Source organism: Dipodomys spectabilis, unplaced genomic scaffold, assembly GCF_019054845.1.
Source record: "Dipodomys spectabilis isolate Male_0828 unplaced genomic scaffold, ASM1905484v1 ptg000002l, whole genome shotgun sequence".
Lineage (NCBI taxonomy): Eukaryota > Metazoa > Chordata > Mammalia > Rodentia > Heteromyidae > Dipodomys > Dipodomys spectabilis.
In genome coordinates this window covers 13439678-13463597 of record NW_024870679.1, presented here as the reverse complement: position 1 = coordinate 13463597, position 23920 = coordinate 13439678, and the positions used below count along the sequence as shown (strand labels likewise).

At 34.2% G+C, this 23920-nt stretch overlaps 1 protein-coding gene across 4 annotated transcripts in view; it reads left to right on the top strand.

The window, feature by feature from the left end:
• Ptbp2 (polypyrimidine tract binding protein 2) overlaps positions 1-23920 on the top strand; it is a 48942-nt gene that overhangs the window by 7000 nt on the left and 18022 nt on the right. For all 4 annotated transcript variants that reach the window (XM_042676036.1, XM_042676028.1, XM_042676019.1 and 1 more), the window contains exons 3-8: positions 8794-8869; positions 15251-15423; positions 16491-16634; positions 18059-18223; positions 18306-18416; positions 22892-23087. In XM_042676036.1, coding sequence (XP_042531970.1) covers positions 8794-8869; positions 15251-15423; positions 16491-16634; positions 18059-18223; positions 18306-18416; positions 22892-23087 — 865 coding nt within the window. The remainder of the gene's footprint in view (positions 1-8793; positions 8870-15250; positions 15424-16490; positions 16635-18058; positions 18224-18305; positions 18417-22891; positions 23088-23920) is intronic.

The window sequence follows — 23920 nt, the reverse complement described above, 5'->3', positions numbered from 1 at the left end:
CATATTTTTTGATAAAATATATTTGAATTTCAGGATAAGTTAAGGATGATAGCTTTGGTGTCAAGTTGTGGCTTTTACAATTCTCCTTTTTATTAAAAAATTATTATAAAAGTTGTAGTGCATACAAAAGGAGAGGAAAAGTTGTTGTAATATACTCCTTTCTGTTGAGAATATTTTAGCATATCTTATGTTGCTTTATATCATCTCGAGATAACTTAGTATATATCTCTAAGTAATAAAATCTCCCTAGTGAAAATGACAGTGACATTGATATTATTGTTGTAATTAATAAAATTTAAAAATTACTTAGTATTCAAAATGATTTTTGCCTTTTATGTCAGGAACCAAGGAAAGTTAATGATTTGGTTGACATCTCTCTTAAGTCTCTCTCAATCATAAATCACTTTATCCTACCCTGTTTTCTTGTTTTTTCTTTGTTAGGGGAACTGAGTAGTCTACCCAATATTCACTTTCCTGCATTCTGCTGATCGTACTTCATTTTATGTTCTTCTGTATGTCCTCCAAATTTGTAGTTAAATGAGGCTTTGTGAAGTACGGGTTTAAGTTTTAGCAATATTTTGCGTATATTCCCATATGAATTCTTGGTTTACCACTGCTAAGGAACAGAATGTCTAGTTTTCTCTGTGATAACATTTATCAGTAGGTTGAGGTATTGTCAGCTTGATGGATTTATTACAGAATACTCCCATCCTCCTTTCAAACCAAATAGTTTTTTTTAATACGTTTTTATTGGGAAAATACTGTACAGAGGAGTTAATAAAGTTACATGAGCAAGGTAATGAGTACATTTTTCTTTTTTTTTGGGTCCGGTCATGGGGCCTGAACTCTGGGCTTGGGCGCTGTCCCTCAGCTCTTCAGCTCAAGGCTAGCGTTCTACCGCTTGAGCCACAGCGCCACTTCCGGCTTTTTTCTTTTCTGCTTATGTGGTACTGAGGAATCGAACCCAGGGCCTCAGGCTTCCAAGGCAAGTGCTCTGAGCCACCTTCCCAGCCCCAATAAGTACATTTTTATTGAGCATTGTTGCTGCCTCCTTTGTTTTTCCCCTACCACCCCTTCCCTCCCACTTCCACAAGTACACTTCCCTCCTTTGCCCCTCTCCCTCCTCCCCAACTAAATTGTAAAGTTTGTTGTTCAACAGTGTCTTTACATCTCATTGTTACAGTGGGTCAACCTCTATAAATAGTTTTTAGTAGTGAGTGATTGCATAATGATCTTATTGGTTATTCTAAAAAATGGTAGTTTTCCTTTTCATATATTAGGTGAATTTCTCTATTAGCTGTTAAGAACTTCATGAACTATTTGGTAACAATGAAGTGCCTTTTTATAAGAAAAAAGCAGGGTAGATTTTCTAAACTATATTCCTGATGAACAGCCTCCATTGTAGCTTTTCCTTTATTATTGTATCATTGTGAAAGGTTCTAACACTAAATTGCCTAAATTGTTTCATCTTGATCTTGGTGGACCTTGGAATACTAGTAATGTTGAAGCAATTATACTTTCTTGATCTAGAGCTTTAATAAACTATTTTTGTATTTCTTTTTTTTTTTTGTCGGTCGTGGCGCTTGAACTCTGGGCCTGGGCGCTGTCCCTCAGCTCTTCAGCTCAAGGCGAGCACAGCGCCACTTCTGGTTTTCTGGTGGTTTATTGGAGATAGGAGTCTCACGGTCTCTCCTGCCCGGGCTGGCTTTGAACCGCGATTCTCAGATCTCAGCCTCCTGAGTAGCTAGGATTACAGGCGTGAGCCACCAGCGCCCGGCTAATAAACTATTTTTGGAAAAGTACTGGTTCCATATTGTGAGTTCCTTTGAAACCATGATAATGGGGGGGGGGGTTTCTAAAGTGCTAGGTTGTTATATTCCAAGACCCTTCCAGTTGATACAGTTAGCATTTAAAAAAAAAAAGCAGAAATCAATTATATTCCTGTTACTTCCAATAATACTTCAGGTTATACATTTTTTTGCCTATTTGATTTTATATTTGAGTTTTTGTACACTAAAAAGATCTTTTAAAAAATGCTGTTTTTTAAGCATTTTTTAAAAAAGTAATGTTAATATTATACTAACATTGTTATTAGTAGTCACTTTTATCTTTAGTTTATTCCGCAAAGCAAATATTGTGCAATTGCTGTGTGTTCATGTATTAAAATAAATCTAGCATGGGGTGGAGATGCAAGGATACAGTTGAGACTAAACTAGATAAAAATAGTTAATAGTAAGACTGAAAATAAAAAAGTAAGCTGGGTGTGGTAGCAGAGGCAAAGGTAGGCTAATCATGGTTCCAGCCCTGAACATAAACTAGATCCTTGCTGAAAAGTACACTCGCTAAAGCATAGAGGGCTGAGGTTATGGCCCAAGTACAAGGCCCTGAGTTCAGAACCCAGTACAACCAAAGGAAGAAGGACATCTTTGGTTTTAGCAGATGGTTTGAGTTGTTGCACTTTTTAGGTGTTTTAACTTGTAATGAAAATTTCCAAAGTCAAGATTGTAAAGTAAGTACATTTAGAGAAGTCTGCCAGACCACTGCTGTGTAATCTATTCTGTGTTTCTTTCTCCTCTATTTTCATAATCCTGGGTTTATCTTATCAGTATGTTCTTCCCATCTTCTTCTGTGTGGCTAACACAATATGTCCAGTCTTGACTTCCTTTCACCTAATGATACACATCTTGGAAGTCACTGTTTCACTTTTCCTTCCTTAAGGCTTAGTAGTCTGGTAGACTGTTTGCCCACATCACCATTGCTCTACTACAGGTTACATGGTAGTAGTGCATACTCACTTTTGCCAGTGTATTTTAAAAGCCAGTATTTCTTTAGAAAAGCTCCTGCATGTGGAATTCTGCTGGACCAGCAGGTAAATACACATTGCTGTATCTGTTTTTTGTTTTGTTTTGTTTAAGTGTAGAAATTACATTTTGCTATCTAGAAAGAATCCCACAGTCTGCCCAACAGAGTGTATTTGGAGTTTTGATAGACTTGATAGGTAAGTGGAGGGCATCCAAATGTAGTTTGGATTTGTCTTGCCAGAAGTAAGATTGAACAGATTTTGAACAGATTTTCAGTTTAAAGGTAATATTTACTTACTGTATTGAGAACTTTGCATGTTTTCTTTTTTAAAATAGAGTAACTAGCCTTAATTTTTGTATGTTTCTATTTGAGGTGTAGCTGTTGAGTGAAACATTTTCATGCACTGCTTTTAAGAAGTAAGCTATATAAAATGAAGAGAGGACAGTACTAATCTTTTTTACCAGTATTTAAAACATGTAAGTTCGAGTGGTTGCAGAATTGTATGCAATTTAAGGATAGTTTATTTTGGAGTGAGAGAGAACTTATATTTATTAAAATTGATGTTTGAATTTTGTTACTAATTTTTAAAATGTTAACCAGGGTTATCTGGCCAGAGAGATTATGATCCATATTTCCTTCTGTGTAATATTCCTATTCTAAAAATAATGCTGCTTTGTGTTGTTTTAAATATGTTGTTTTAAGCTTTTATAAGTAGATGACCAGAATATGAGAAAAATTCGTTGATTAGCTTTTTAGGTCTTATATCTCTTGGTCAATGAAGATCATTAAGTAAAGCAGCTACATTTAGGGATAGCTTAGTTGTAGAATAATGCCCTGTTGTAGTACATACGAGATTCCCCCCCCCCCCCCCCCCCCCGTGGTGTTTTTGAACACAGGATCTCACTTTTGCTCATCTTGCTTGCATGGCTGGTGCTCTACCTCCCTGCCTCCAAACACAACCTGCTTGTTCACTGGTTGTTTTGGAGGTGAAGTCTCTTGGACTATTCTGCCTGAGTTGGCTTCAAGCCACTGTCCCTGCTTTTCAGCCTCCTGAGCCATAGGCACCTATCCAAAAGCCATATTTATATATGCAGTGTCTTAAGTTCCTTAAGTTATCCTTATTCCCTCTGTTATGTGAACTGCTTATGAAAGTACTCTTCTGGACCTTTCTTTTGGTTGGTGGTTATTTGGGTTATAAAATTTTTTAACTTTAAAGCTACCGTGATCTTTCTGTGTTGTTACTGGTGTATGTGTGGCAGAATTTTTGAGTGTGTATATCTAAGGATATTTTTATTGCTGGGGATGGTTAAGAGTACAGAATGTCACAGGATAGTAGATTGATTTCCTAGAATATCAGTCTAATTTATGTCTCACTAATTAGTGCATGGGTGTTGTAGATTGTTGCAAGAACTGTAAGTATTTAATTTGTTACTTTTTGTTAAATCTAGTATTACAATTTCTCTAGTCTTTGCATTTTCCTGATACCAGTGAGATAGACCATTTTATCTTCATTTATGTTTCTTTTTTGCAAAATCATATGAAATGCTTGCGTGTATCTTGCTTGGTAAAATTTTGTATTTTTTAACTGATTTTGTAGTTTTATTGAAGTATATATTATGTTTACTGATTTTCTGTTGGCTATTTTTGCTGGCAATATTTTCTTTCCAGTTGTAGATAGCCTTCTCACTGCTTAATGTTGTGGAGTTTGTTTTTTTTTTTTTTTTTTTGGTTGGTCATGGGACCTGAACTCTGGGCTTGGGTACTGTCCCTCAGCTCTTCAGCTCAAGGCTAGTGCTCTAGCACTTGAGCCATAGCGTCACTTCAGGCTTTTTCTGCTTATGTGGTGCTGAGGAATCAAACCCAGGGCCTCAGGGCCTCATGCATGCGAGGCAAGTGCTCTACCATTGAGCCCCACCTCTTAATGCTGTCTTTTGATGAGATGTATTTTGCAGTATGGACTTTTAGTAGTATATGTTCCATTTACATCTTATTCCTTACACATTTGAAGTTTTCCTGTTTTGGATTCTTTTTGATTGACTGTTGCTTTGAAAACAGTTAGAAAAGCAAACTTTTTCCTATCAAGCCACAGTGGACACAGATGAGCTCTTTGACTACATACTAAAATAGTATCATCTTTGAGATTTCAAGGATTTTAGGAGTTTCCTAGGAAATGGAGATGAAACTACACACACACACACACACACACACACACACACACAATAAACCTTAATAGATGTTAGGTTTTCAATGTTATTGATAGAACAGAAGTTTATTTTCTCATAAACGGGTCCTGTAGGAATAGGAAAATGGTCATATCAGGCCAGTGTCTTTCATCTTGTATTACTAATCACTAAGCTTTTGTTCTTTGGTGTAAGGTCCAATGACGATGATTTCTTCCTTCCCCTTCTCCCCTCCCCCCATTTTTTTGTTTTGTTTTTGTTTTTTGTCGGTCATGGGCCTTGAACTCTGGCCCTAGGCGCTGTCCCTGAGCTCTTCAACTCAAGGCTAGCACTCTACCACTTAAGCCATAGCACTGCCTCTGGTTTTCTGGTTTTATTGGAGATAAAGAGTCTCATGGACTTTCCTGCCCAGGCTGGCTTTGAACTGCAATCCTCAAATCTCAACCACTTCAGTAGCTAGGATTACAGGTGTAAGCCACTGGCCGCCCAGCTTTTCCCTTTTTTTTTTTTTTATTAGCTTTGGAGTATATTTTTATTAGTTGTATGAGTTACATGCAAAATTGTTGTATTAACAGGTATGAAATAATTTAATAGCAATTACATATACAAAGTTTGAAAGAACACTTTGCTGTGATTATAAATTTATTTAAGGGAGATGCTATCCTAGCTTTTAATAAGTAGCACTCAGTATTCCTCTTTACCTCCAGCTTTATGAATTTATTTTTCCTCAGTAACTTGATAGGTGTCTTTGCCACTATGTCTTTCTGCCATGATTTCTTAGTCTGACATCTTGAGAAGAGGAAGTTTTGGCCAGACCTTAGTAGGAAACCTAGCAGAATCCAACGATTCTTGTCAGTCTCAGCCTCGAGTTCTTAGTTATCTTGCTGGCAGCTCAAGAGTGTGTGGCCAAGGAGTGATAAATGTTTGTGGGATTGAACAGAAGAATATCAGTCACTATGAGTAGAAAAGCACTAACTTTAATTTGAAATTATTGCCAGTAGGTACTAATGTACTTTTGTACTCACCTTTTCTAAAAAATATTTTTATTGTAAAATATTCTATAGAGGGGTTACAGTTACATGAGTAAGGTACATTTCCTATTGAGCATTGTTACCCCTCCTTTATTTTTCCCCTACTATGTACTTTTTTTTTTAAAAAAAGCTTCATTCTTCCTCTGATTGATAGTACATTGTGTCATCTTCTATATTTCCCAAATTGTTTCTGTGGGATGTGAGACTTTTTTATGGACATTAATACACCATAGAAGTTTCTGAGTTCAGACTTAACAAGACATCTAAGCCAATCTTAACGTTTAGTTTCTCTTTTTAGTGACTAAGATAAATCAGTAACTATCTTGTATGAATTAAATTATTAAAAGAGTAAATATTTTTAGTGGAGTTTTCCATCCTGCATTTAAGTACTAATAATTTGATTTGGTTTCAACAGTCACTAATGTAGAATAGCTGTCGATCATTATTGAATCATTCGTTTTAAGTTAAACAACTAGGTTAGGATTTCATGTAAAATTGCTCTATTGGCAGATATATGAAGTCACCTTAAAAATTGACTACATATACAAAATTTTTTAAAAAGACTTTGCTATGGGTAAAGATTCATTTCAGGGAGGAGATCTTTTAAGCATCCTGCTTAGAGTAAGTCAAAATTAAGAGACTATACTTAGTTGACCTAATATTTTCCACCAATTACCTTCCACCAACCAATAGTGCTTTAGGCTAGGAACCAGGTCTACCAGATGGGCCTTGAAACACCACAGTGTTAGTTAATAAGTATGTTTGGATATTATACCTGATTGACACTTGGGAGTAGGATAGTGCACACTACTGGTATGGACCAAGTACCTGTAATCATTCTCCATACAACATTAATGATAAGGACAATCACATAGGTGTTATCTCTGTTTTACAAAGAAAACTTAAATGTTTAGAATGGTTAGATACAGTTAACATTGGTGATAGATGGAAGCTGAGCTTCAGAGCTCATTTTCTACCATCTTATTGGAAACATAGAAGATTCAAAGAGCATTTTTTTATTGTTGTTAGTGAGCCTATAATGTATATCAGTGGTTCTTAAGTTTTAGTATCAGAAGCACCCAGAAGTCTTGACAAAATTGGCTTGCTGAGCCCTAGCCTCAGGTTTTCTTTTTTTAGTAGGTATAAGACTGACCTAGAAACTTTGTACTGTCAAATGTCCAGGTCTAATATTGATCTGAGGAACTATACTTGAAAAAATATCTAAGTATCTAGTCCCACATACAAATGTCTTTATTAAACCTAACTATGCCATGGCAGGTCTTCTGAGCCTTGATTAGAAATTAGACAGTATAAAAATGGTAGGTTGTAGTGTGAACCTTTTTTTCTTCTACTTTGTATTTCACTAAGTTTCTGAAACTAAGGAGTAGAAGATGTTAAAAACCTTTTTAAAGATTTAAATCTTAAAAATATGCTTTTAACATGTTTATATGTTATGATATAGCTTAGAAGTTTGAATTGCCATAAGTTTTGCAGTTAATTGGAGTTTTCTTGGATATTTTCTCATTTTTTGATAAGTGATTTTTATACATTCTTTTCATTTTTAAGTTACATTTAACTTATAAGTTCATTTCATGAGCTAGTATTATTTTTAATATTAATACCCATGTTTGTAAGTACATTATTAAAGTAGGCCAAACAGTTGCTTTAGCTAGTCCAAAATTAGTCTGAACACACTTTTATAACTGAAAACATTTTTAAAGTAGTTTAAACATCACTGATGCCTTGTGCCTGTGGCTCACACCTGTAATATGTAACTCAGGAGGCTGAGATATGAATATGTGGTTTGAAGCCAGCCCTGAGAGAGCTGCTCTTGAGCAGCTAGGATTACAGGTGTAAGCCACCAGTGTCCAGCTTTGTTTGTATTTTAGTTAAGTACCAATCTTGAGTAAAAAAAACAAGTGTCAGGCCCTAAATTCAAGCCCATTAGCACTGGCATAAAAACAAAATTACATATAACCATCACTGGTAAGTTAGAACAACTGTACAGTTTTTAAACAAGAATTTAAAACCTTTCCTTAAGGATTTTAAGACATAATTCCATCTATGGTTTTTCAGAAATACTCTGTGTAGATTTGGCTTCGGCTTTCAATGTTCTAGTAACTGACATACATATATATGCCTTCAAGTTTTGATGGATAAATTCAACTTTCCAGTATACTTTTCTTTTTGGGGGGGGGAGGGGTCAGTTGTGGGGCTTGAACTCTGGGCCTGGGTGCTGTCCCTCAGCTCTTCAGCTCAAGGCAAGCACTCTACTATGTGAGCCACAGTACCACTTCCAGTTTTCTGAGTGGTTTATTGGAGATAAGAGTCTCACGGACTTTTCCTGCCCAGATCTCAGCCTCCTGAGTAGCTAGGATTACAGGCATGAGCCATGGGTGCCCGGCTATCTAATTTTCTATAAAGACCCAGTTTATCTGAATGGATAAAGAGCTCTTTGGAAAGGAACAGACTACTTATAAGAAGGTCTAGATACTGTGTTTTTGTAAATAGCTTTAATAAACAGTTTTTGATTATGAGGCTTAGTCACTTTTCTTAACTGTGCTGGCACTTAAATGAAAAGAAAAAAAGGGCATTTTAAACAACAAAAAAGGGACGAGAGCAATGAAGTTAATTTCTTAATTTTAGGAATTAAAAATTTTAACCGGTAGTGAAATTTCGGGCAGGTTTCTTTTAGGAATACTAGAAAAGTTATTGTTAAGTAACACCTTGATGTTAATATTTTTTTAATTTAAAGCTATGCTGATTGTTTTGTTTTGTAGAGAGGATCTGACGAACTACTCTCAGGCAGTGTTCTCAGTAGTCCCAACTCTAATATGAGTGGCATGGTAGTTACAGGTAAGTAACTCCTTAACAGGCTATCATTTGCCATTTTATGCAGCAGACTATTATACTAGAATAGTTTTTATGTTTTAAGAGATATGTTAAAACTTTTAGAGTAAAAGTAAGTGTATTATGTTCTAGATGGAAAAAGAACACCTCACATTGGTGGCCATTAGACAAATAGCTTTTGTAGTATGATTGCTTAAGGAATTTTGTGTGCGTGGTGCTGAGGATGGATCTCAAGGTCTTACATATGCTAGACAATCCAGTTTACCACTAAGCTATAAATCTCCCCTAAATAATTTTTTCTTTTTTGTACTGGTTGTAGGGCTAGAACTCAGAACCTGGGCACAGTTCCTGAGCTGCTTTTGCTGAAGATTAGCATTACAGTTAATGGAGCCACAGCACAATTCTGGCACCATTCTGAGTAGTTTATTGGAGACAGATGTCTCATAGACTTAACTGCTCGGGCTGGCTTTGAACTATAATACTCAGTTCTCAGCCTCTTGAACAGCTAGGATTACAGGTGTAAGCCACCAGTGTCCAGCTTTGTTTGTATTTTAGTTGGTATAGAAATTATATGCATTTATGGTGTTAAAGTATGACATTTTGATAGATTTATGCAATATGTAATGCTTAGGTCAGGGTACTTGGCACATTTATCAACCTAGACTTTACATTTATCATTTCATGCTGCAAACACATTGAAAAAGACACTGTTTTTCTTTATGAGATGTGATCTCACTTTTGCCCAGTTGACCTTAAACTCCCAAGTCTCCTGTGGGAAAATTATTCATTTTTCTGTTTCAAGTTTTTAAATCACAAAAATATTCATTTTATATCTCTCATATATTTTTCTTTTGCCTTTTGCTTTTGTGTGTCATTTGCTTTTAAGTTTTTCTTTATACCAAAGCCTCAAAGTCTACATTTTAAACAATAAAGTCTACAAAGTTGCTTTTCTTTCTTTATCTTTTTCTTTGCTCCATTTTATTTTCATTATTTCCTTAGTTACTCACTGAAAAATTTAAAATGATTGATATTTAGAGTTAGTTTTTCTTTTTTAAAATAATTTTTATTGAGATTGTGAATATATAAATTTCACAATATTGTGGGAGAGTGATACTTACAGTCACATATACATTTTAACTTTCACAAGGCAAATTGTCATTATCATGGTCTATAAAGTTTGTGAATTCTATAGGCTTTGACAATACAGCCATTTCTTCCACATTGAGTGATATGTACATTTCTTTCCTTTAGTGTAAGCTGTTCCCTTTCTAGAGTTTTCTTAAATGTTTCAAATACCTTGTTGTTTTAATGTCTATTGGTACACAAATGAAGTTTTTAGGTTTTACTCTTAGGGTTGAAAAGTAAAAATTCTGAATCTTTGTTACTGAGTGAATTATAACCATATAACCATATACATTGATCTGAAACTCATGTTTTGTTTTGTTTTTTTCTTTTCCTATATACTGTTGTGAGTTACTTGGCTTGAGGAATGTATTAAGCAGTAAAAAGATCATATAAGGCTAGAAGACATTGATTTCTTTAATGTAAGCATTGCTTGTGTCAAGGTGTAGGCACATTAATCCATACTTGCACATTCCTGACAATTCAGTTAATCAAAAATTATAACAAGATGTATTTACAGTGTTTACAAAACTGCAGGCCGTGCTTTTTTTTGTTTAAGTATTTGTATATAAACCAGTGATCAGATAGACTCAAATGTCTGTAACTGTTCTCTATCAGTTTTGTTTTTCAAACAAAATACAGTGATTGATACTTGAGATATTTTCAAAATATCTGAATACTTTGAAATACAGGCCTCTGGGTGAGTAACTGCTAACAGCCTTGGCCATTTACCACTCTCCCTGCAAAATCCTCAAACTATAACAAACATCTCAAGCATCCAGGATTTGTAGGGAAGTTTCCTGGAGAATAGGAAATCATACAGAGATTTTGGGGGAGGGCAGAAGTTGGTTTAGGGATTTGCTGCTTTCAGAATTTTGTGTGATGGGTAGGTTACATGGATGTAGGTTGAGTATTTGCAAGATCTGTCAGAAATTACACATCGATCTAAAAGATGTTTCATATGGTTGAGCAGTGCTCTTGAGACTTCAGAGTTCTGTTAAGTCCATTTTGAAAACATCTTGCACTCAGTTTAGAACACAGAAATCTCAGAATTCAAATAAAAAAGTACATATTTTGTTGCTGTTGGCAAAACAGAATAGCTCTTAAAGAAGACTAAGGAAGATGATCTTCCTCGATCTTCTATATCGGTCCATAGTTCCAGGTCAAAATCACATCATAATCACATCATATAATGGGGCAAGTGTAACCTATAAACTGGAGAACAGAAACTCAATAGAAGCAGACTTTTACTGTCATATATGTTGGAATTAGAAAAGGAGACTGTAAATATTTTCAAGCTATAAAGGAAAAGATTGAAATAATGAGTGAACAGATGGAGGGAGGTTTTAAGAGATAAAGAACTATAAAGACAGCATATAGAAATACTCTAATCCCCAAACACAATATTTAAAGTAAAACATGTTCAGTAAAATGGAGACAACAGAAGAATGGTTAGTCTGCCAGAAAAACAAATCAACGTATGGGACAGGTAAGCAGTCTACTATATATGTAGTTGCTAGAGAACGAATAGAGACAATGGAAAAAGTAAAGTGCATATATATGTACATGTGTGTGTCATGCATACATATGTATACTGTATAAAATATTGTAATATGTATACATGTGTAATATATATTATCATGTATAATTGGATAAAACAATAGACAGCTGATAGCAAGAATTGATTATCATAATAGATCTTCAGTATGATCATAATACTGAGTGAAGGCAAACATGAGGGAAATAAGTCTCCTGATCATTACCTTTCTGCTTTGGGATTTCTCACAGCTTTTAGCACAGGAGAGTCAATCCCCAGAGTCCCTAGAGGTCTCAGTGAACTAAACAAACACATAAAGATTCAAAGGGAATCAAACACCTGTGACTTGTGGATAGCTGTCCGGTAGAAAGGAAGTCATTCAGAGATTTAGGTCAAGGACAAAGGCAGAATTTGGTGTGGGGATTCATTTTCTTCAGAATTTGGATTAATGGCTTAAAATATTTGAAACTGATTACCAAAAACTTGTAAAAAATATATAGGCAGACTATCACTATATAATAATAAGATTAATAAACTCCCCCTATAGAATACATTTAAAAAACACAGGCACATGTTTTAAAAAATATTTAAAACTATAAATAGCAAACCCTTTAAAATAAGTGATGATCTTTAGATTAGGCATCTATTTCTAGTAGTACTGCACTACTAGAAATAAAAGCTATCTTTTCAGACTGAATTGAATAGCAGATAAAATCCCTGTCTTGTTCGATTTTGTTTAATGTATAAAATATAAATATAAAACTTTGTATTATGGGTTTAGAATGTGTTCATGGCAATAGGTAAGATAAATAGAATTTTATAATGGTAAAGTTTAAAAAACTTTTCGTGGTACTGGGATTGGAACTTTTTGCTTAATTGGATTTCTACCTCTATCCCTCCCGTTTTATTTATTGATTTCAAAAATAGGGTCTTGCTTCTTGTCCATGCATGTGCCTAACCCTCCCTCGGCATCCTTCCAGCTTTCTATTGCTGGGATTACAGGTCCACACCTTTGCATCCCACTTGGCATATTAGAGATGGAATCCTGGCTGTGCTGGTCTAGAACCATGATCCTACTGTTCTTAGCCACCAGCACCAGACTATACAGTTCAGACACACACACATACACATATGTATGTGTATTGTATGTATGCATTACATCTGTGCATTATATAAATATATATTTCTATGTATAATGTTTGAACTTAGTTAAGGCCTTGTATTTGCCGGCAGGCATTCTGCCATTTGAACCACATTCCAGCCCTTTTTGCTTTGGTTATTTTTGAAATAGGGTCTTTCTACATTATATCCAGACTGAACCAGGATCATGCATATCTGGGGTAATAGATGTGTATCACCAAGCCCAGGTTTTTGTTTTTTTCTTTCCATGCTGGTTAGTGGGGCTTGAACTCAGGGTCTAGGGGTATTATCCCTGAGTTTTTCCCCTGAAGGCTGGCGGTCTACCACTTGGGCTATCACTACACTTTAGGCTTTTTTTTTTTTTTGGTAGTTAATTGGAGATGAGATTCTCATGGACTTGCCTGTCCAGGCTGGCTTAAACCACAATCCTCAGATCTCAACCTTCTGAACAGCTAGGATTATAGGTGAAGCCACCAAGCACCCTGCTCAAACCCAGTTTGTATTGGTTGAAATGAAATGGATTCTTGTTCTGCTAAGTAGTAGAATCCTATAGGTATTATATATGGCAAGCTTTCATATTTTACATGAAGTAATACAGAATTGATTCTTAACATACAAATATTCTGGTAACTCAGAAGTTGGATATTGAAATCTCACCTGATCTCTAAACATGAAGGCTAAAGGAAGTGTACCTAAAAGCCTACAAATGTAATAAAAATTGAAGTCCGATATTGTGATATTTTCAGCATTTCTCTTTTTCCTCTACATTGCTTTAGTGATTCTTTTGTATTTTAAATAGATTTTAAGATTTATATTCTGCTTGTCATACAAGACAATTGTAGCTTGCTTCCCAAATAATAGGATACAATAGGGAATTTGAACAAATGATCTAGCGTATTAGAATTAATTTTCATACAGCTCTGCTTGTATATTACCTATATCATGTTTCTTTGATTTTTTACTTTTGATGCAGCTTTGGAATGAAAGCAACTAAGTTTGTTGATTGAAATATGTTAGCTTACGTAAAACTCGAGTAAAATAATAAGACAAGTTTGACAAGTTCATGAGAGATTTTGTTGTACTGTGTTATTAATAACCACAAAATATTTGGGTAGGTTACATGGCAAGATTAACAATTTAGCAATTAACAAGAGACTCTTTGTTGCAGATAAGCTGTACTATGAATTGATTGCATAATCATTTTTATAGCATTGCCTTGTTTCATACTACTATTGAATATGACACTTTCAAATTAAAAGAAATAACTTCGCAGTAAAATTATGGCTTCTAATTATTGCCAACCCAGTTTTTCACACTTCTTTATACAGTGGCCCCTACTTGTGGCCCATTTTGTTTTCTGTGGCTCCGGTTGCCTTGATAGCTGCCTTCTATGAAATGAAAGATTCCTGAAATAGATTTGAGGCTTGTGCTTTTTGGGGAGGAAAGTGGGGAGGAAGCACACTTGGGACGCAAGTGCTAAAGCACTTCAACTGTGCCTCAGTCCCTTTGCTCATGCTTGCCTCAGGCTGTGGTATTCCTGTCTTCCCAGTAGCTGGGATTAGAGGCATGTACTTACATATCCAGCCTCAAAAATTCGTAAGTTTTAAGTTTTATCTGGTGTGATAAAATCTCTTGATGTCCCAGTTCATCTCTCTGGGGATAAAAATCAGCCCCTTTATCCAGTGTATCCATACTGTTGAAGTTATACCTGGTAGATACTTGCTGACTTAGTTAGTAGATTGACTCTCATGGGATCACATTCCAAAATAGCCCTGACTGTACTTAATAATGGCTTCAGTGCATACAGTTTTATTTCAGTATAGTTACAATTGTTCTATATTACCATCGTTCTAATACCTTACTGTGCTTATTAAACTTTACCACAGGTATGTATGTGTATGTGAGAAAGCATAGTATATGGAGAATGTGGCACTATCCCTGATACCTTACGTACACTGGAGAATTGGGGATGGATTCTGCTTGCTAAAAGAGGACTTTTACGGTTTGCATAGTAAGATTTCATTGCAATGCAGTTGGGCTCCTTTAGTCATTGGATAGTTTATAAATTCATTTTTGGCCCTTTTGCTAATGTTTGATTTTTGCCTGTGTTTTCAGAAATGTTGATGTAATAATCTTAAGTTAATTTTATGGCTTTATTCTTTTGAAAACCCAGATTTTGAACTTTTAGTAACTCAAATTTACTTACCTTTGATATTTTGTGGGTATATGTGTGTGCATGTGCACACATGCACTGGTCTTGGGACTTGAATTGAGGACTTGAGTTTTTTTTCTCGAGGCTAGTCCTCTACCATAGCTCAACTTGTGGCATTTTGCCGGTTAATTGGAGTTAAGAGTCTCATGGACTTTTCTGCCTAGGCTGGCTTTGAACTACAATGCTCAGATCTTAGCTTCCTAAAGCAAGGAATAATATAGCCTGAACCACTGATGTCTTGCTTTTACTGTGTTTTAAAGTTATTTTAAGTCTCATAAGTTGTACAAAAATGAGGAAAATTAATATACTTTATGTATTAATGTATTGTACAAAATAATGTATTAATACGTAAAGACTATATTTAAATACCTTTCAGCCAATGGTAATGACAGTAAGAAATTTAAAGGAGAAGATAAAATGGATGGTGCTCCTTCTCGTGTACTTCATATTCGAAAATTGCCTGGTGAAGTGACAGAAACCGAAGTCATTGCTTTAGGCTTACCTTTTGGTAAGGTAACCAACATCCTTATGCTGAAAGGAAAAAACCAGGTATGCTGATACAATGCTAAACCCTAAACTATAGCATGTATGAGGTCACTGTTACCTCATTAAGGGTTACTTTTATGGCAAAATGTGAGGAAGTGTTATTCTTTTAAGTTTTTCTGGCAGATGTGTTTAGAAAACTATAGTGACCAAAACAAATCTGCATAGTTTTAAAGTTTTATCTGGTAAATTCATTTTTAAGACTAATTTTGAAGAGTTGTTAGATGGTAGAAAATACATGTGGTTCTATTTTACGAGATACTGCAAATCAGTAGGGGTGCTAGTACATCTATTCTTAGGGTTTTTCCCATGATAATATTTATCTGGAATTAGCAGATTAGTCATTAAATTTGAGTATCCAGTGGTATAACAAGCATGAGAGCTCAGAAGTATTAAGTTTGAATTTTTGTTATATAATTTTTGGTGATAATATTTGGAGGAATTTATGAAATTTAACATTTTCTTGAATATAATTAATCTGAAACTTAATTTCTTTGTCTATGTTATGACTTTAAAAAATTAGATACCTTAATATTCTCTGGGTAAGAAGAATAATGCTCTGATGCTACAGAATTTTTATTTTTTGTAGCTTTTATTTATTTGAAAGATTGGTGACGTGTGGAAAATCATAAGTGGAATGATGCAGTAGTACTTACTGTTTTCTTCTGTGATTATCTTTATTTGTATTCTTCAACTTCAATAGGAGATTTCTAATTTCACTTATTAGAACTCGCCCTGGGCACTATCCCTGAGCTCTTCTGCTTAAGGGCAATGATCTACCACTTTGGGCCACAGCACCACAGCTCCATTTCCTGGTTTTCTGGTGGTTGATTGGAGATATGAGTCTTACAAGACTTTCCTGCCTGAACTGGCTTTGAACCCTGATTCTAGATCTCAGCCTTCTAAGTAGCTAGGATTACAGGCGTGAGCCACCAGTGCCTGGCTTACTACAACATTTTAATGTAATTTAAGATTATATTCTAGATAATTCTTTTTTTTAATTAGCTGAATAGATCACACAGGTCTTTGAAGTTAATTAATACTATTAACTTTTTGCTGTGTTTATATTCCAGGCATTTTTGGAACTGGCAACAGAGGAAGCGGCTATTACCATGGTTAATTACTATTCTGCTGTGACACCTCATCTTCGTAACCAACCAATTTATATCCAATACTCTAATCACAAAGAATTAAAGACAGATAATACATTAAACCAAGTATGTATGAATGAGTACAGAAATAAAGTGCCCTAGAACATATTAAGAATCTTATAATGCATTACCAGAAAATCAAATTCTTAACTATTCAAAAGATGCTTTTATCAGCCTCTTGTTATATTAAGATTTTTACCCATGTATCCCTAAAGTATTACATTCATTTACAAAAACTTGGTGTACTTTATTAGTTTAATGTTCCAAATTAACATTAGAGGAATTAATTTAGAGATTTTGTAAGGAACTAAAAATGGTGTAGAAACTAGAACTGGAGGATGTAAATTACCAGTAGAGCACAAATCCACATGGACCAGTACCTAATAACAAAACAAAAAATCATGATATAAAATGAATATTGTGGTACTACCCATTGTCCTCATTACTCTGGGGACTAAAGCAGGAGTTCAAGAACATTTTGATCACCATAGAATATCCCTTTTTAAAATAAAAGAAAAAAAATTAGAAGAAAATTTGATTCTTTTAAGGCAAGGGTTTATGGTGGTAGTAATTTAATGATCGGGGGTGGGGGGGTAAGTAGATGTGAGTGGTATGAAGAGAGAAGATTAACTTAGCTGTTGTGTAATTACCTAGAGATTCTCTTCATCTTTTATTTTTCACTCTGGTTAATGTCATATCTTAATTGGAAATACCTTAATATTCACAAGAAACACTAATGTATTTTATAGCTGACATTAGATACAATAAAACATGAAATTTTCTTCCTGTTATATTGAAATTTTCCTGAACATAGTAATTTCTGTCCTGAAAATTTAAGTTTCAGAAGTTAGTATTAGTATGAAAAAAGACACTTTTTTCTTTTTTTTTCTTTGAAAAAGACACATTTTTAATCATTGTATTTATCTGTAACAGTTATATTAGATATTTCTAATAAACTTAACAGTCTTGTTGCCATGTCCCTCTATTGTGGAGCAAATTAACCTTTTTATATTCTCTAAAAGTTTGTTACAAACATTTTTATGATTAATAGTTCTGTAAAACTGTAGGTTTTTGTTTTCTTTATTTTTGATTTTTGCCAGTCCTGGGGCTTGAACTCGGGGCCTGGGCTCTGTCCTTGATAGAGGCTAGCGCTCTATCACTTGAGCCCCACTTCTGGCTTTTTCTGAGTAGTTTATTGGAGATGAGTTTCACAGACTCACGCCCATGCTAGCTTCCAGCCATGATTCTCAGACCTCAGCTTCCTGAGTAGCTAGGATTACAGGCATGAGCTACCAGTTCAAGCTTATAGCTTATTTTTTGAAGAGTAAGTTATATTGTCTTATCTTTGCTTGCTCAGGTTTGGTCCTAGCTTGCATACCTGCTTTAGAAAAATACAGATAGAATACTTGAATTGCAGCAAGGTAGTGTAATGTAAAAGTGTAAGTGGAAATAATAGGTGTGCGTTTAAACTACTTATCTTTTATTTTCAGCGTGCTCAAGCCGTTCTTCAAGCTGTGACAGCTGTTCAGACAGCAAATACTCCTCTTAGTGGCACCACAGTTAGCGAGAGCGCAGTGACTCCAGCCCAGAGTCCAGTACTTAGAATAATTATTGACAATATGTACTACCCTGTAACACTTGATGTTCTCCACCAAGTAAGTTTAATTTAATTTGCATGGTTACGTGTAGAGTGAAGAAATAATAAGCAGATGATATTTTATTTTAATGTTTCAACAGATATTTTCTAAGTTTGGTGCTGTACTGAAGATAATCACATTCACAAAAAATAACCAGTTTCAAGCTTTGCTTCAGTATGGTGATCCAGTAAATGCCCAGCAAGCAAAACTAGTAAGTTTAGAGCTTCCTCCGAGATGGTGGCTGTTACTCTGATTGACGCATGGTATTAATACTGGTACAACTTACACATACAGAATTTTGTATCATTAAAATATTGTGCCTTAGTGGTAGAGTGCATGCATAGGGCCCTGGTTCTATTCCTTGGTACCACATAAAAATAAAGTTAATTTAAAAAAAACTTTAAAAACCCTTGATATTGAGGTAAAAATGCTTGTTTTTAAGAATAATTACATCTGGAATTATTTGTAACAGGCTTACAGTTAATTTGTTCTAACTTTGTGCATGTATTATACAGTGTACTTATAAGATTTTAACTAGTTTAAGTTTATAAGCTAGTAAACTTACTTTGAAATTTATAATCTAAAATTTTATTTTTGAGATAGGTTTTTATTGCTATATATCAATATTGTAGTTCAAGTGTAAGGTAGCCTATAGTTTAACTATATTAAAAGAGGTAAAATGTTCCCCTGTCATTACTATTATTGAAAATTATACACACATTTGCTTTCAACTGTCTAAATCTTTTTGTATCTTAGTTTTACTTTTACTTTTCCTTGAAGCCATTAAAAAAATCATCAACTCATTATGATGAAATGGTTAAGGCACATATATTATTTACTTTTGTATTACCTCTTTTTCTTCATTTCATTCTTTTACTTTTAGACTATTGATCTCTAGTGCTTTCTCCAGATTGTGATTATTTTGATTGTTAAATCACTGAATTTCCACCCTCAGTACTCATTTGGGGAATAAAAATAAGCAGTTTAAGAGTACAGTAGTAGTAGTAATAGCATAATTGTGTAATAGTTACAGAGTACTTTGAATCTTTTCTGACCCTTACTCTATGGTGTACAGAGAACAGGTTTGTGTTGTACCTTTGTTACAGAAGGATGCTAAGACTTAAAAAGAAACACAGTTTGGAAGACATACTGTTTTGGTCTGCCTTTCAGATAATCTATTTTACTAGTATTATTGCTGTTCATTAGTTCTCAGATTGTATAATTTGATATTATTGACAAGTTGAACATCTTTTCGCACTCATTTTTTCCACAGAGTACCAAGAATGATCTCAATAAAGTCATATTACTTCAGTTCCCCGTGCACCCTTCAAGACATGCTGTTTGTTGTTAGGAGAAAGTCTAGCTATTCAGATGGCTTACAAGATTAAATCACTTCCTTACTTGCCTCTCTAGTCTCATTTCCCTCTTTAGGCTCTCTTGAAGTTTTTTGTCTCATTTCTAACTTCTTTTTCAAGTATCTCTTCTTAGAGAAATCTTCCTTACTGTTTCAACCATGTTATAGCTTTATAATTGTTTGTTAAAGGTATGTTATTCTCTAAGACTATTTTATATATTATAATTTGTATTTATATTGCAGATACCATGTCTGCTTTGTTCTACATTTACTGAACACTGACATTTAGTATGATAATCTGAAGTCACAGTTACTAGCCTTTCTTATAGAAAGCAAGTGATCTCACATTAATGAAAGAAAATATCTTAATACTTTTGAAAATTTTTCTTGATGTTTATTTGCTGTGTCATATATTGGTAAAAGATAGATGCTTTCCTTTGGCTTTTTAATATGGCTTTTAAATTTTTGAGGAAAAAAATTGATGAAGTTTTTCAGATTTATAAATAGCAAAATATGTGTTATAACCCCTTTCCACATGGGAAAAGGAAACAAGTCTTTTTTGCCTCTTTTTTTTTTTGTCAGTTATAGGGCTTGTCTTTTTTGCTTTTGTTAGTAGAAATGTTAGCTTTCTGTAAGACTTTGGATAATGACACTGGCTTTTAGAAATCTTTGCATATGGTATTTTAGCCTACCAGTCAGTTGTTTTTATTATTAATTCCTTTCAGGATTTTTCTACAACAGTAAAAAGAAAAATAAGGTAAAAATATTTGTATCAGTAAGTTCATATCACTTTCTTCATTTTCTTCTTACAGAATATCAATTGCTTTATGCAAATTTTTGAGAGACCTAATGGAATTTTGCTTTCTTACTCTAATTTTATTTTGTATTTTATTTTATCTTTTTGTGCCAGTCCTGGGGCTAGAGCTCAGGATCTGGGTGCCTTCCTGGAGCTTTTTTTTTTTTTTTTTGCTCAGAGCTAGTGTACTACCATTTGGGTCACATCTTCATTTTGAGCTTTTTGGTGATTAATTGGAGATTGAAAAAAAAAAAAATCTCAGACTTTCCTGCTCAGGCAGGCTTCAAACAAAGATCCTTAGATCTCAAGTCTCTTGGCTAGAATTACAGTCATAGGCCACTGGCAACTGACTAAATTTATTTTTAATTATCTTCAAATAAGTTGAACCAGAGGGGTTCTAATTCAACATGTCAATTTATATGAATAACTTTTTCTTGTTTCCCCTCCCCCCATGACTGGCACTCAAAAATCATTTATCTGATGTTTGCTTTTGCTCACTGGCTGGTGCTCTATCATGTGAGCCACACCTTCATTTTGATCAGTATGTCACCCCTTCCTATCTACCTGAACCCCAACCCTGTCCCCTCATGTTTTCTAGTTCCATTTTCACATATGTACCTTGCGTATTATGTCTTCGTTATTTCTCTCTCCATTAGTCTAAACTTCCACTGAAGCTCTACCTCCCTCATAGAAGACATGTTTCAACTTTCTGCCTTTCATTTTGTAAAAGTGTCTGTTATTGTTGAGGGGTTATACCATGGAAACTCACCCTGCATACATACTTCCTACTTTCTTGGGGAAACATTTTCTTTGACATCTTAATTCTGTTTTTTTTAGCATTTAGAACTAATGCATTCCATATGCATATGGATGAAAGTGTGGTAAAAACAGTTTTAGGAAATTCCTGAATAATCTACCTATGTGAACTTTTATGTTGTAAATAACTGGTCTGGAGTAGTTTATTAGTATTCTTAATTTTATGTTTTCAATATAACGCGCCTGCAAAAACACATTATGTAAGTAAATGGTAAAAATTAAGATAAATTATGACTTATTTTTAATCTACATGCAGTTATTCATTTGTGTTGTGTTTTGTGTTAACATCTTGACTGAATTTTTATTTCAGATTTTCTATGAAAACTTTCTTACTACTTTTGTTTTCTTTTTTGGTTACTGTCTAAATTTTTACAGTAAGGTACATTTGAAAGGTCCTGTGAATTATCTTGAGCTTTTCCTCTCAGAAATCTGTGCTGCAGCAAGATGACTACATTTCTGATTGATGTACCCCAAGACTAGTTTTTGCTATTATTTCCTGGGTTTTATAAATACAAGGGCTTGAAGTTAACTTTCATAACTTTTTATATGATTTTTGTTCTTGCCTTATTTGTGGTCATCTTACTTCAGCCCACTATTAAAAATGCCTAGATCCTGTTTCCATGCATTCTAAACTCCCTTTTTTTTGCTTTCCTCTGTTTGCTTACAATTTCAGTTTATATCTTATTGGTTATTTCTCAAGATTGTATACATTTTGTATAGTAGTATATTTCATACCTACATAAAAATGTAAATTGCTTCTAGAGAACTTTGTAACAATTGGAAAACTTACTGTGACTAGTTTAGCAGTCTACCTCAGTATTACTTAGAAATAGCTTTTAAATGACTTTATTTCAGATCTAGTAATTTCTAAAAGTACTGTTAGAATTAACCTAGAATTCTCCTTTTACAAGGTATTTTCTCTTTGGTAAAACTGAGTTTCTGTGTGATCCTTTATATGATCTTATAACACACCCTGAGAAAGCATGGCAACCTTTAATCATTCTTGTTTTCCAGATTGAGGAAGGAAGAGTTAGAGCTCTACAATGGGCTCTAAGACTGGCCTAATTGATTCTAGGTTTCAAACTCTACACCTGACACTTTCTAAAATTCTAGCAGTTTTTTGAATACCATTGGGTTTGCCGATTTAATCAGCGTATTCTAGTTAAATTTGACTATTTTGTTTTAAGATAGTAGTTTTTGCCTGATTATGGGGAATTGTTGTACCTTATAATGATAAATTTATTTGGTTTGAGACAACCTCCTACAGTGTGGCATCCACCAGTACTTTACCTTATCAAAATCAGTTCATATATCCATTGCCATGCAGCAATAAGTATTACTGTGTAATAAAGTTAATTTTATTGCCCTAATTAGTAGAGAGCTTTCCAAATTCACATGCAACTCACTAATTTGAAGAATATGACGTCAAATACATTGGTGTCTAGTTTGCACATTCCTATTCTGGCAGAACTTACACATGTGTGACTTAACTAATTTTTTAAAGCTACTTGCGCTTTTTTTAAGGTTATAAAAGTGTCAGTATTGATGATGCCATGGTTATACTTTGGATCAGTTTTTATTTAAAGAAGATAATCCTTGATGGCAACTCCATCTCCAGGAGGACCAACCCTGTATACATGTGAACCTTGAATCGTTTACTCTTTTTGCTAATTCTTATTCTGTATTTAAAATGGTTGATATGCTTTATTCACTTTTACAGGCCCTAGATGGTCAAAACATTTATAATGCTTGCTGTACACTAAGGATTGATTTTTCCAAACTTGTGAATTTGAATGTAAAATACAACAATGATAAAAGTAGGGATTATACCCGACCTGACCTTCCATCTGGAGATGGACAGCCTGCCCTGGACCCAGCCATTGCTGCAGCGTTTGCCAAGGAAACATCCCTTTTAGGTATGACTTTTACTATTTCCTGTTGTGCTAAATGGGAAATTGCCCATAATTCCAGTAAGTATAATGAATCTTTTTTTTCTTTTACCACCTCACCTTTTTTCCCATACCATTTTCCCAAAACAGAAGAAAAATCTAATGAAAAAATACTATTAAGTTTGTAAGGAAGTACTTTGTGCTTTAAGTTCATATTACACTGTTGTGTCTATGTTTAAATCTTACGTAAAATATATAGTAAGAATGGGCATGTGTTATTGTGTTATTTTTCAAAGTATATTGTACCCTCTTAAATCAGAAAAGTTTTCTACAAAAATGCTTTCCTATTCCTTTGCTTTTTGCCTTATTTACTGTGTACTACAGTGGAGTGTGAGAAGCCTGATACAGGATAATTGATGGAGTCATGATGAAGAGTAAAACAAAATAAAGTTCTTGGCTTTGAAAGGAGTATGAGGAAATTGACTCATAGGTTCAGGTAGAATTTTAACAGTGTCTTTGTGCTTAATGTGTTTTTCTTTTTAAATTTGTTTTCTGATGTTTATAAGATTAAAGTAGGGTATCTATGTGGATTCCAGTTGTAATGGTAGAAAAACTAGCTCTTATTGTTGAGTCTATGTCCATCATTTTTAAATAGTTAAGTGAAGTGGTATTAGGGAGAAAAAAATTCTTTACTGACAGAACTTGTCTTATAGAAGAAAAAGAATCAACATTTTTGTAGCTGCTGTGAGATCTTATATATTCTGCTAAAGCACTTGGTTGGGTACATTATCAGATTTTTAAAATACTGATGATGGCAAGATTTTTCAGTTTCTGAGGTTCAGAATTTCAAGCAGTTATTG